This window comes from Pyxicephalus adspersus, chromosome 4 (genome assembly GCF_032062135.1).
Source record: "Pyxicephalus adspersus chromosome 4, UCB_Pads_2.0, whole genome shotgun sequence".
Lineage (NCBI taxonomy): Eukaryota > Metazoa > Chordata > Amphibia > Anura > Pyxicephalidae > Pyxicephalus > Pyxicephalus adspersus.
The window spans coordinates 140843621-140858557 of NC_092861.1; the positions used below are offsets into that span (position 1 = coordinate 140843621).

General features: G+C 37.8%; 1 protein-coding gene across 2 annotated transcripts in view; it reads left to right on the top strand.

Annotated features, from left to right (window-relative positions):
• Nucleotides 1-14937, top strand: part of SERTAD4 (SERTA domain containing 4) — a 42496-nt gene that overhangs the window by 19005 nt on the left and 8554 nt on the right. For both annotated transcript variants that reach the window (XM_072409812.1, XM_072409813.1), the window contains exons 2-3: nt 3777-3962; nt 12856-12968. In XM_072409812.1, coding sequence (XP_072265913.1) covers nt 3794-3962; nt 12856-12968 — 282 coding nt within the window. In that variant the 5' untranslated portion in view covers nt 3777-3793. The remainder of the gene's footprint in view (nt 1-3776; nt 3963-12855; nt 12969-14937) is intronic.

Below are 14937 nucleotides of genomic sequence, written 5' to 3' on the forward strand. Positions count from 1 at the left end.
AGATAGATAGATGATAGATATATAAAGATGATAGACAGATAGAGATAGATAGATAGATAGATAGATAGATAGATAGATAGATAGATAGCAATGAATAGATAGATATGGATGGATGGATAGACTTACTTATTAATGATAGTTATGCTGGAAAACAATTAGCAGCAGAATGAAGGTGTCATATGAATAGTATACAGTTGCAGGTAGGGTTTTTGTGGGATGCAGAGTTTCATCACCATGTACTGAATATACTAGACAGAGTAAAAAGGAAACAGGCATAGGTGGAATGTTTAATCAAAGTAGCATAATCAATCACTATATTAACTGCAACATCATTAGTTCAGTTCTTTTTATTCCAATAAAAAATATATAATAAAAGCTTCCCCGGTACATTATTTTTCATAAAACCCCAGCTTCTGCATGCCAAAAAAGAAATGATCTCGCCTTGGATTATATTGGATCGCCTTTATTTTTGTCCCCAGGGGCCACTCACATGTCACATTTTTAACACTTACATGCATGAGAACAGGAGAGTTAAAAAGTAAATAATAAATCAGCTCATTATATCACCTTTGTATCCATGACATTACCACTTAGTAATGGTTTTACAGATATGTGATATTATAGATTTGCAGTGTGATAATATAGCTTTCCAATTTTAAACAGTTTTGTCTCTGATAACAAATCGTTTTATCGGAGATTGCACATATACACATTTATCTTGGGTTACAGTTATAAAAGGAATTTCTGTCTTGAGGCTGTTAAACATTTTCCCATGAGTTATGAGTTAGCAGTTATGACTTGCAGAGAATGGAATTACATATAGAATATACATGGTTACCACCATTTGTATAGATTTGTATTGGAGAGTTTTCCTATGATACAACTTTCTGCTGAAATACCTCTCTCTCCCAGACTGTCCACTTCCTAAAAAAGAACCTCATGTGGAAAACCATACTGCCGAATCATTAGTAACGGTAAAGACAGGTGCTCACCAGCTGGGTATACAGTTCTACCCACACTTTCAATCCTTCATTGCTTCCACTTCTTGTAATATTTGATGTGACTTTCTCATTTTTATTTGCTCTCTTTTTATAGCCCCTCTAGGGCAATATTTATTGGCACTAAGAGTCATATGTTGCTAGTTTCAGCTCACAGCTCCTGGCTCCATTAACAAATTAAACAATAGCAGATCTTATATGACTTATTTAACACAAAATATTTTTACAATAAAACATCCATAACATTTAACCATCCATACCTGAACACTTAAAATGAATTGTAACTTAAAAGTGAAGATTTGCTATTATATGAAACATTCCCGTTTCCCCATGGTTGGGCATGGTTAAACCTTGAGGCTTTATCCTCTACTCCTAAACCCTTATAGCTGTGTATCTGTAATAGATCTAAGGCATCCCTGACTGTTAGTGTCACAATGGGGATTACTGTGCTTCTCCTTGTCCTCTCTGCAGATAAATCTGTACCTGAGGACCTGCACTGCAAGCATCTCCCTGCTCTCCTCATTCTGCTTTATTAATTTTGTGCTATTTTGATACTCTTGTGACTGACTATTCTTATATGAATTCTCACTGTAGTTCGCCTATTAGAAGCAACTATGATTTGACATAGCAAAGCCTTCCAATATGTTGGCCTACAAGTAGAAACAAAGTTAAAAAAACACTAATGTCCTTTGTCCTCTCCTTTTTTTTTATTTGAGGGTGGCAACTTCAGGTCCCCTTTAACATTTAATGATCCCCTAAATAATGCCTTCATTCCTACCTTCTCTCTCAGACACTTAACCCTTAAGCACCAAACCCTTACAGTTATACTGACCAATAAACCAAACCCATACCCTAATACTAAGGGACATTTAAAAATCAATGTATGTTACTTTCACTAAACCTTCACTGGTAGAACATTAATCACTGCAATTTAAAACAAATGCACCTGGAAGATTCATGTAAAAATGTAATGAATTTCAGATTACCTGTTTTATAATTATGCCCCTAAAGTGAGTTTATAAAAGTATATGCCAGGTCTAAATTAAAAGCCAAAATGCAATGCAATCTTTTAATAAAAGCACATTTCCTCATGTTGTATTCTTTTTTGAAAGTACAGAAAAATACCTGGCAGAAATTATTCTAATGATTCTATTGTTTTTGGCCTGACAACACAATGACTTTGCTAGGCTGAAATTTCAAGGAATAATGTCATCCTTGCCCAATTGTTCTTTGCCGGATTGCATAATACCTTCCCTTTTCCTCATCACTACATCATAGGGGAAAAGGTGTAGGACACAGATCTCTGTAAACTTTGCAGGATCAACAGGTATTTCTTGTACTAATCGAACAAATATGACAAAAAACTATTAAACAGACCAATAAGGAGTCAGGAGTCAGGGTAAAGGTCATTGATAGGGCTTAATATATATATATATATATATATATATATATATATATATAAATAAATATTTATATTTATTATCACATATACATGTTATCTCTGCCTCCAACTCATTGACCCATGAACCATAACCCTAAAACCGAAATATCCCCTTCTNATGTTGTGTTTTATTCCTAGTAAGCCCTGACACTAAACCAAGCATTTCCTATAATCTATTCACCTATTACCATGTCTGGTGTAGCTGTACAAAAACCAAATTCTGAAAACACGCAATTACTTGCTGGAGAATTTTAGCATACTATAGTTTTACTATATATACATTTTTGGAGTGAATGCAAAGCTGATGCATGACACCTCATTTAGTGATGAGATATATGACTGCCTTCATGTAAATTTGATTTATTTAACTTTGAACATACATAAATGATTATTTACTTATCTTGTTCGTGTTTCCTGCCCATTTACAACCACTAAGGGCATGTAGACATCTGATGTTTATTGAAGTATATTTTATTCCATATACCTGAAGTATTTATGGCTGGTTCTTTCCCATTTGGGTTATGTGCCTTTTATATCCTTTTATATCATTCCTTGTTTTCTATTGAATTATACTCTAGTTTGCTAGCCATACACTATTCACATCTGGATTCTATTTAATGTATTTTGATCCAAGAGATGGAAAACACATTTGAAGAGTCAGAAGCTATTTACCATCTGCTGACTATGGCCAGTTTGCATGGAACCTTTAGAAGGGGATTATATTTTTTATTTAAAATGGTGCTAAGGTAGAATAGGAGTTGTTTGATGTGCATATCATGGACAGGTAAATAAAAAGTAATTGAATTAATCCTATGCATTTGGCCAAGACCCTAGGTTTGAATATTATTATTATTTTTATTGTACAGTATTTATATAGCACCATCATATTACGCAGTGCTGTACAAAGTCCATAGTTGTGTCACTAGCTGTCCCTCAAATGAGCTCACAATCTAATGTCCCTACCATAGTCATATGTCATTATTACAGTCTAAGGTCAATTTGAGGGGGAAGCCAATTAACCTACCTGCATGTTTTTGGGATGCGGGAGGAAACTGGACTACCCGGAGGAAACCCATGCAGAATCATTGCTCAGATGATATTGATACCAATAAATGAATACAATGGTGAGCAAACATGCAGAACAGTAAGAGTCCATCACTCTATCAGTATCGTAAAACCTTCTGGAATTGATATGGTATATTGATATATTCAGTATTTATTGTTTATCCTAAAATCCTTTTTTGGTTTTATCTTTGTTTATGGCAATATTATTTGAGATGTTCTTGTATCTGTCATTTGTTAAATATACCTAAATCTTGTTTTGTCTCTGTTTGCAGATCACTGGTTATAAGAGATGACTGTGGTTCTGTCCATGAACAGATTCTGCAGCCCCATTACCTCTGAGGGTGCTACTGACATTGCAGATTATAGGAGTGTGTGGGAGTCCCAGGACAGCTCAGACACATCCCCCACCTCTCTCCATGCCCAGCACCAGGAGTACGCAATATGTGACCCTTCTACAGGTATGTGTCCCCTGCAATTCACCATAAAGACTTTCAGAAAACTAAATACACAAATGTGCACTTATCTGCTTTTATTATGTTAGGTTTTATTTTATCGGTAAAGGGGAGTATACTATTTTTCCTGCAAAATTTATAATGCCCCGAAAATTTAAAAATCACTTGGAGACATTGGTGGGTTAAGTACTTCACTTAAGATCCATATTCTGCACACCCCTTTCCTCTTTTAAAGGTCTCCCTCCCCTTGTTTCACAGCTAGTAATACTTGGTCACATTGAACTGACTTGATTTATAATGATGAAAATGTTTTAATAGTCATCCAAGAGGCTTTCTCAATTTTCAATGAATGGTAACATAATCCAGTATGTATATTCCCATTGACAACTAAGTCATAATGATTCACCCCCCATGGTGTCATGAACTGTTCCAAGACATTGATTGTCCAGGACCATGATGGGAGTTGTGAAAGTGTGCAAACACCACATTCTAGTCTATATAATCTAACCTTTGGGGTGCTCTGGTGATTGGACATGGCATTGACTGACCAAGATCATGAATGGAGTTGTGAAAGCTGTCGCAAACTCTATGTTCTGGTCTATATAACCTAACTTCTGTGGTGCTCTGGTGATTTGATGACTCCATGGTGTCATGAACTGTTTCAAGACATTGACTGACTAGGATCATGATAGAAGTGGTGAAAATTGGTGCAAACGCCATGTTCTGGTCTATATAACCTAACTTCTGTGGTGCTTTGGTGATTAGATTGGGGTGGTTTAGTTGCCCACGTGGATTTAAATACTTAAGTATGTTTTCCAACACTCATTAGATCTGAAGAAAGCCACTTGGATGAGTGATAAAACATCTTGAATGTTGCAGACAGATCTGCAATAATGAAGTATTTCAAGAACATATGTAACTTAAATTTAACACAACTCAAGTACTGCCCTCCGTATTAGTTATGGAGACAGATTTATGCTGTTGATGTACCAAGGTGAGTTTTCAAGAATATTTCACTTTGCCTAGTAAATGTGGTGAAAATTCACATTGCAAGGAATACTCAATCATTTGCAAGAAAATCTATTTTTCTTGTATATAATTGAATGATTAGAATCAGCAGAGATTCATCCTATTTACACAGCTAAATGAAATGTCCCTTGAATAATTCATTCTGCGTGAACCGACTGTATATTGTAACTCAACCCCATATACTCCATCACCCTGCAGCTTTCTTTCTTATCTTCCACACAATTGTATCATTGCTGTTGAGAAAGGTAAAGTTGGCCATATACAGGTCTTGAAAGTGAGAAAATCTTACTGGCCATAAGGTTCAAGTCAAGTGGCATTCTAAAGCCGGCTTTGCTTGTCTCTTTGAACACAACAAGACCAGTTGAGATTCTTTCACTTAGTAGGCAAAGCAGAGCTAAACCAGAACACAGCCCTTGCATTCCAATACAGAATGCAGTGTTAATGAAGAGTGCTCATTGGCAAGTCCTAAAGGTAGGACCACAGTACCCAGTGCATGGAACCCTTTAGAACAGGGGTGTCAAACCTAAATACACAGTGGCCCAAAATTAAAAACTGAGGCGGGCTAAAACCTGTGAGTGGCCCACCACTGGACCTCTCTTTTCATTGAAATAGCATCGCTGCTACAATTCCCTGGATTACTTGCATCTATAAAACAGTCCAATGCTGGGCCACGCATAGGCAGAGAGCCCTCTGGTCTTTAGACGCGAATAATGCTGGGCATTGTAGTAGCGGCGCTATTTCAATGCAGTGGCGGGCCAGCTGCAGTTCATATTTAGAGTTCCTTTGGGGGCCAGGCCAGATTTGGCCCCCGGGCCAGAGTTTGACACCCCTGCTTTAGAGGATGAGGATACAGACAGAATGTAGTGCTTTTATCGGAAGGGTAACCAGGGGCAGGGAGTGAAATGCTTGGAATAAATTTAGAGCCATTGTCCGGGAAAGCCATTTCCCTGGAGCCAGTTATAAAATCCTATATGTTTGACTGGAATGGAAAACTCCTCTAATATCATTCTTTGCAAAGTCTTTGTGTGCATTAATCTGCATTAATCATTACCTTCTGCATGTCAGGCTCTGTGTATGTCTGAGGAGACAGATCGTCTTTCCAGATTGCTGCAGGGAATTCACCTCACAGGACCGCATGACTGATCTTTAATAAAGGCACTTAGTCAGGGAAGCCGTGCCTGGATACAATGCCTATATTCTGCCAGGATGGCTCTGTACAAGAGTGTGTCTCCAGAGGAAATAACTGAGCTTACAGTTAAAGTAAACCTGTCAGTGGCATAAAGAAGCTGAACATGCTGCAGCTGTACAATTCTGGCTCCTATTAGAGCTCACTGGTGGCGCCCAAAATCCCCGATCTCAGTCATTTGCCAATTGCCAACTGATAGTGACACCGTGATAGTCAGAGGCTTACCGGCCCCCTCTAACCTCCTGAACCTCCTGTATATTAGACTTACTGATCAATACAAATAAACAGGAAGGGCAGCATCCAACACTAAGGGGTTTATCTACTAAAAAAAATCTGGTTACCTACCAAGGTGAATTATTGCCTTCCATGTGATAATTCACATAGTTTAGTGAACATGTTGATAACTCATGACAATCCAATCAGATGCAAGGAAATGTAAAAAATGTGGATTTTTACTTGCACATGGGTGAAGTTAGCAGAGCTTCCCTACTTTACTAAGCTAAGTAAAATATCCCTTGCAAGGGGAACAATTCACTTTGCTAGGTGAACAGTTTTTATTTACTTAGTAAATCAACCCATAAGGGTTTAATCTGGCTGGACGGGTCATGAAATGGATTGTGTGGGATCTGCTAAATCAGTGGTCCCCCACCTTTTGGAAGTTACGGACCACTAAATTTGTGCAGAGAGCCGTGTGTCACTCAAAGGGAAAGAAACTTACACCAGAGTGACGTCATGATGCCAGAACCCATCCACTCTCCCATTGCAGGTCTGAGCCTGCGACAGGAGAGTGGGTGGGTTGTGTCCAGAGAGCCTGCGATGCGTACTGAAGACATGGTCTGTGGCTCTGGCCGGTTCGCCTTCCCAAGCGGGGTGCTTTCCCTGGCCACAGACCACCAAAATTTTCTCGAGGGACCACTGTGCTAAATGCTTGGATTATGACACCACAATCAGTTTGTTCCCCCTATGCGTTTCTATATATGTATATTGTTTTCTCTTGGTTCTTTTTTGTTATGTAGTATGCACTGCTATGTGTTTTGGTGCACTGCATTGTCAAAAATGGAGTATGGCATAGTCCAATGGACTGTCCTATCTCAGTGCATGATAATGTATGCATATTGCAACTCACCAGGATGCCAAGATGTAAATGGGTCCCAAAAGTTTTTTCATAGATCTGCCTTTTGTAGTGATGCAATCGCAGCCCCTTTAAATGAATGCAATGCATATTAATGCACAGCACAACAACGCATTCCAAGGCATACAGGATGGATACATAGATTGACAGATACCTTTTTTATGCATTTAGTGGCATGTTGGCAGGAACAGTGACAGGCAGACAAAGCTTGAGTGCCTGCAAATCCCATTTCCATAGTTACATGTGTGGTAATAAGTAAATTTAAGGTGGGTGCCTGATAAACACAGCAATGGCTCCTACCAGACATATATCACAGCCCGTCTGCAGCACAAACAACAATAACTTCTAGGTAAAGTGGCATTATTTAATATCTGATCAGTGTAATGTCTTTCCTGCTCTGTGTAGCATTGCAGATGTGTGTCATCACCATATCACAATGGATTCACCTACATCACATGTCTTAGAATGCATGGGGATGACGATGGCTTCCAAATATCTGGAGAGGGGGTCAAACAATGACAGCAGTGATCTAATTTTATTTCTCCAGCTTTCATATAAGATTATAAAAATATAAAAGTTGGGGTTATGACAATCAATATTTAATTTTCTTTATTTCTTCATCTGGAAGTCTGTTAGTTGCGGCAGTAAAGATAAAGGATTTTTCTTCTGCAACATTTGAGTCATCTGCAAGTCATCACTAAATTCCCACTCCACTTATGCTGGCCACGAACACGTAGATCTTCAGGAGTTTACTTTTAGGAATCCGTAGAGTGAATTTAATCAGCTGTTTGCTGCAAAGGAAATAATTTAAGCCACCGGGTTTGTGTGACTTTCTGCCAATATTTACACTTATCTAATTAAATTGAATAAAAATTGATCATGAGGTTTTCTTCTTCTCTTTCTTCTTTTGCAATCAACAAGATTCTGTCTGATTGACCAAATATTCTGCCACATCCAATTGCCTAAGCCCACCTCAAGAATTCTAGTTTTCTTTAGTTAGTTTTGTGACAGCCAGGTTCTGGGCCTCTCCGTAGGGAACATTGCAATTTGGATGTACCACATATTCCAGGAACCACCCAACCTGTAACTGGACAATGAAGGAGCATAAACATGGCACCATGTTTTCTTTTAATGTGGTAACAATGACAGGCTTGATCTCTTTTCTGGACTTTGGTGTAGTTACTTCTAGCATGTTGCATTGTGGTGACATGGGCACTGCCCTTAGATTGTTAAAAAAAAATCCATCAAAGAGTTTTCTACTCTTACAGTGCCAACATTTTTGGTGAATAAATAAAGGTCTTAAAATGATCTTTTGTTTAAATATCCCAAGGAGCAAATGCAGTTTTTCATACCTGGAATTCAGCTGTAATGTTTTCTTGGATGTCAAAGAAAATAAAAACTATATGTTTTGCTGGTGGTCCCATTAGAAGGAACACATTTATAACAACCAGAAAAAAGCTCCACCTCAAACTGAAAGAAAAATTATATTGGGTGAACTTCTTTTTCCCAGTCTGTACAGCCCAAATGCTGCTTTCTTATTCTTGTAAATGTATTTACTGTACACCTAGGGAAATATTTTTGCTTTGCTAGGGGCAGCACAGTTCTATCAGATGTTAATCAGAATTTGATTAGTTTGGCAAAGACCGAGCTATAAGCCAATGCCCACAACTCTTCTTTCATTTGGCCAGACCACATATATCAGACTGTCCTCCCTTCCTTCCCATTTCCTATCAAAGGTAAGGCCATTTCAGACTTTTGGCTGACCACAATGCTTTAATGCAGCTGCAACCCCCCTCCCAACCAGTCCCATTCAACTAAATAGGTGAGGTTGGTAAGCCTTTTGGGCATATGTTTGCATGCGGCTGTAGTTGAGATGGATTCTGGTGCGGTTCCTTAAAGCAGAAAGTGGCTTCTGATACGTTGCTTTTCTTCTCAGTAGGAAGAACCATACCTTGGCCCCGATTTATTAAAGTTCCCCAAGGCTGGGGAGAATACACTTTCATCAGTGAAGCTGGGTAATTCAGCAAACCTGGAATGGATTTCCTAAGTCATTAGCTATTTGATAGCAAATGTTTTCAATCCTGGGCCAGATCCATTCCAGGTTTGCAGGATCACCCAGCTTCACTGATGAAAGTGTATTCTCTTTAGCTTTGGAGAACTTTAATAAATCAGGGTCCTTAACCTAAACCTCACTCAACCACAGGATAAAGCGCTTGTCTGCTGCTTACAATATAGTAGTTGAAGAAGAATAGCTGGTTGCGGCACAAAATTGCAGTTGAAAACCACAAGTCTGAGGGTTTTATTAAACAAAGGTAAAATATAATAAAACTTACCTTGCTAAGTGGTCAGCATAATACAGCATCAACAGGTAATTACATATGCTGAAAAATAAATTGATCATATCTGGAGGTGACAGTTTCTTTGTGGCTATGCGGGGGCTTCTTGTCCTTACTGCATTTGGGATTTATCCCCTCTTCTCTGCATGTTCCTGCTATGAGGACAAGCAGAAAACATATGTCCATCACCGCATGCAGAAACCTCTGTTCATCAATATTTATTTAATTCCTAAATCCCCACCCACGCAGCACCATCCAGCACAAATAGATGAACAATAGGACTAGGAAAAAAATGATCTCACTTTTCCCTTACAGTCCCACCATCTCCTAATATTGCCTCTTCTCTTTTCAGGTCAATATATCTCTTTTCAGGTCATTGGACAAATCTTTTCCAATACAAATGCAAAATAGAAATTGTAATAAAGTACTTCTTGCTGATCTGTGGACAACACTTGTGAGAGGTAGCAGCACATCTAATATAAGACATAGGACATAGTGATGGAATAACAAGCAAAAAGGATTTATTATAATTACATGCAGAACTGAAAATTGCTTTTAGGAGGGAAAGTTTAAAACATATAATCTATTTAGATCCACGTCTACACAGCTTCTCACTGTTCCATCATATCATTGAGACCATTTAGTGCTGTGGTATCAACATTTTTTTTTTCAGTTTAATTACATTTACTCAGCCTTTGTACTTTGCTAACACATGTAAAGCATTATATTCGGTCTTTTTGATGTAACGGCTATTCATGTTCTTGTTAACTCTTCTGTACCAAAATTGTACTGTTATCCATCATGTGCACTGTTACATACTCAGCATTTGACCTATATATAAAGAAATATATAAAATAAATATAAATAAATAATAAATATAAATAAAAAATATAAAAATAATATAAGGAATATATTATAATGAAATGTATAAAAATACATACATATACATTTTATGATCCAGCAAATCAGGAATGGATAGCTTAAAAGTAATTTGCTATTTTATAGCAAATGTTTTCAATTGGACCAGATGCCTTCCTGGTTTGCTGGATCACCCAGGTTTACAGATGAAAGTGTATCTTCTTCAGTCTTACAGAGCTTTATTAAATCGGGCCCAAATGATTTATTAAAGTTCCCCAAGACTGGAGAAGATAGACTATCATGGGAGAACCTGTGTGATCCAGCAAATATTGAATAAATCTGATCCGGAATTGAAAAAAAATTGCCAACTAATAGCAAATGATTTTTGTGAAATCCATTCCAGGTTTGCTGGATCACCCATGTTCTTTTATGATAGTCCATTCTTGGAGAGCTTTAAGAAATCAGGCCCAATGTTAGAAATTACTTCATAAGCTGACATAAACTTCATAAACTCATAACATAGACTTTATGATGTAAGTATGAACAAAATCAATTTATTAATTTTTATTCTTCCCAGTAGACTTTTTTATTTTTGCATGTTCTGTAATAGGGTGACAGCACAGTTCCTTGTGCATCAAAAGGTCCACCAGCATTGTTACCCTGTGGGTAGGGTAGACTGGGTCAGTTATTCTCAAACTGGAATTCCTGGAACCATAGGGACCCTACTGAGGTTGATGGAGCTTCCTTGAGCAATGGTGGATTGATCCCCCATTTACACTGACCACCAATGACCATGGACCATTTTTCCAATTGACACCAATGTCAGGGGAAGCTGTACATCAAACACAACCCTGGCAGTGTTATATGATTCATGCCAACACCTGTACCCGGTTCTTTGGTTGCCGGGTTGGCATTGAAAGCATGCACAAAATTAACAGATTTATTAGCCAAATCAACAGGTGATAAAAATATGTTACAAAACCAAAAAAAGAAGTATTCATGCTATTGACCATCGCGTCATATATGTCATTTTTGCCTATAGTTACATGTATGTGTTAGAAGAGTTTGTTATCACTAGCAAAGATTTTTATGCATAAAAAGTAAAGAACCGTTTTTGCAGCAATACGCCAATCTTCACTCACAGCAGGCCTTGGCGGTGTGCAGTCTCATTACAGACAGACCCTTCACAATCCTTTGTTCTCAGCAGAAAATTTGACAGTCTTGGACGGTAAAAGATAATGTTTAGTTCCTGCAGTGCAGTTGGAGCTTTTATTTGTCTCCATCTAAAGCACCTATCACTATGGATGATGGGTCCTGCAGACTTTGCATAGTAGCTGCTTTCCGCTAGCAAGAAAAGGTCGTTGTATTTAGGTATTTGCACTGCTCCTTTTACCAACGTCATGGTGTTTGATTAGACCTTGCTAAAAGAGTACCTGTCATGTTTATGAAATACTGTTCTATATATATTTATTAGTCAGTTTGATGAAATTTATGAAATGTTCTATTGTAATTTCTTAAAAAAACATTGCTGTCACCTATGTAACCAATACCCTTGCCACTGAAATAAGTAGGTAGCCTCAGTTCTAGTGTATAATGGACAACATTCTGGTTAATTAACATGTGTCTGTCCTGCAATCCAACAATGATCACCTGTGCAGAATTGACTTAGGGACCCCCTGCCTTTGTGGGAATCCCTGTTGGCTGAAGAGGGTCCAGGCCCTTGTGCAGTGGCACATTTTGCACCTTCCTATGTTTGCCCTTGCTGCAAACAATTGAGATATTCCTGGATACCTTATAGTATCTTCAACTGAATGCTGCCCCTACTTTTTAGTTTAGTTTAGTGCAGAGTTACTTGAAAAGCATATATAGTGGTTCAATTGACATTTTACATGGATATTGGGTAAAATATTGGGTATTGGGATCATGATTATATATTATACATGAAATATAAATGTTTTCTCATATACATCCAGCAGGTGGTGTTCTAAGCTACTTTGCACATGTTTTCCTCTTTTATTTCTGTTTACCAAACTCAGTTGTTCAAGCTAATTTGTATTAAAGGTTTTATATATATGTATCTGTTTATAAATGTATTAACCTTATAAGATGAATTGAACCCATGCCATTACCACTAAAGTTTTCTGTTTAACGTTTGCAATATTTCCCCACTGTATTGTCCTAAGGTTGGACAGAGATGTGCACTGCCTGTTCCGGTGTTTTTACATTTGGAGAAGTAGAGTATCACTGTGTGGTGTGATGTGTATTGTGTGTGTGTCTTTAGGAAAGTAAGTTATGTTATTTGGAAAACCTGGGGCGAGCTATGTGTCATCATCTGTCATATCTGATTTATTACCACAGAGTCACATTACAGGGGAGTTTCACATCCAAAAACTGCATCCAAGAATACACACTTTAAAAGGAAATATATAGAAGAGGATTATCATCTGCGGCTCAGCAGCTGTAGTCATAAAGTATGTTCCATTTTGTCTTTATCTTTGTTTGTTACATCATATGATTGTATTGGGGTTTTTTTCTGTGTTTTATTCCAGACATTTTTTATTGTAGGTGGAATTTTCACTGCTTAACCTTTGCAGATGTTTGTAACCCTCTTCCTCCCTCCGGTCTTTCACTCAACCCCCTTTTTTTAATGCAATCCCTGTATATTTTTGTGACGTATCCACTATGAGAGCCGGTGAAAAAGCTGGTCTTACCGGCTTCAATAGCCGGGGTTCTTACCTTAGTGGATGGGTGCTAGATGATAGGGGTATCAGACTGTATCTTTAAATACCTAAAAAATTGAAAAAGGATTCCCTGCAATATGGACCCTCATCATCTCTAATCAAAGTAGAGAAATCTACATAATGTGTCTGATGACATTTGAGTAACATTGTTAGTAATTGGACCTCCATGTTTTGATTGCATGCAAACAACAGCAAAAATCCCAAAGTTGATGATAGCTTATGAATTTGTGATTGGCTGTTTTAATGATCATAAGGCAAAAATAGATGAAAAAGCTCATTATTTAAAGTGTCTTCTTTAACCTCAAACAAACAAAACAACTAGTATTAGTACCATCTTATGTGGTCATCTCTGTAGCTTACATCACCATTAGTAAATTGAAAATTGTCAAAGATAATTATGAAAAGTGGGGAGACGTCTCTTTCTATATCAGAGTGGCTATGCTGGGTACCCATGACCCTATATGCATGATGTAGCCATTCCTCTAATATTATAAGTCAAAGGAAGCAGAAAATAGCTACCGTATTTCTAGTTGATCCGGCTGGGCACACAGTTACAAATTGGAACCTTGGGGTATGTAGTACTAGGCAAAACAGTGTGCATGGGTGTGTATTCAGGACCAGAGCTTTGGAAGTGTACAGGTAAGCCACAAATAAGGACAATGAAAACATTCTTGTTCTACCAATCTTTTTATAGAAATCTAGAAATAAACATGAGATGATGGTTTATATATTATGTTATATATACTTGCACATTGTTGTTTTACCTAGTGTTTAACTACACTTCAACTATTAGGAAATGGTACACAACATGGAGGTTGGATAAACTTGTGGTGTCAAATTGATTTGCTAGGGAGGTTGTGCCACAAGAACACAATAAAGCAGTGTTTTATGGCCTTTCTAATGTTGGGGAACCCTTGAAATGGCTTCCAGGTCTTCAGGGAACCCCTTTTATGATGACTAGACCCACAGATCACAGTATATTAGTGTGGTGGTCAGAAGGAAGAAAGTCTCATTATGCTGTCCAATGGGAAGAATGTCACCCTTACAGATAGCCAAAAAGATCATTGGTGTCACTTAAACTGACCAACAAATCAATCAATTGCTTAAGGGACCCTGAGAACTTTAGAGCAATACTAAGCAATTGTTGTCATTGATGGATGGCCATTTGTAATCCATCCTTGCTAAACATCAGCAACCTCCTCAACAAAGTCAGGAGACACCTGTATTAATGCTGGATTTCCACCTGAGACAATCAAAAACTGTTGGATTAACCCATGAAAGATTTTTTTGCTGTCTGTGTCCCACTGGGGAGATTTACCCCTGGTATTGATCCTGGTGATCAATATCCCCAATACAGAAAATAATGAGAATTTGCAATTTATGGGTGAGGGAAATCTTTTAACAATAACACCCGTTCTGACAATTGTCCTAAAGATAATCCTCTGCCACTTCCTGTTGTGTCTTCAGGAAAGAAAAAGAAAAATAATTTCCACCAGGTTTCACAGATGGCAAGATTGTAACGGAGGTTTAAAGGCTAACCATAGCCAAAACATTTTAATTAGTCTTGGGTAGAGTGTAGAAGGGTTAAAGGGTTGTCAGCTTTGTATTGCAAACTTTTTCACCACTGCCAGATTTCTTCATACTTCCTATATTAAAGGTTTCAGGCAGAACAGGTGGAGAGGGAAAATCTTGTCACATA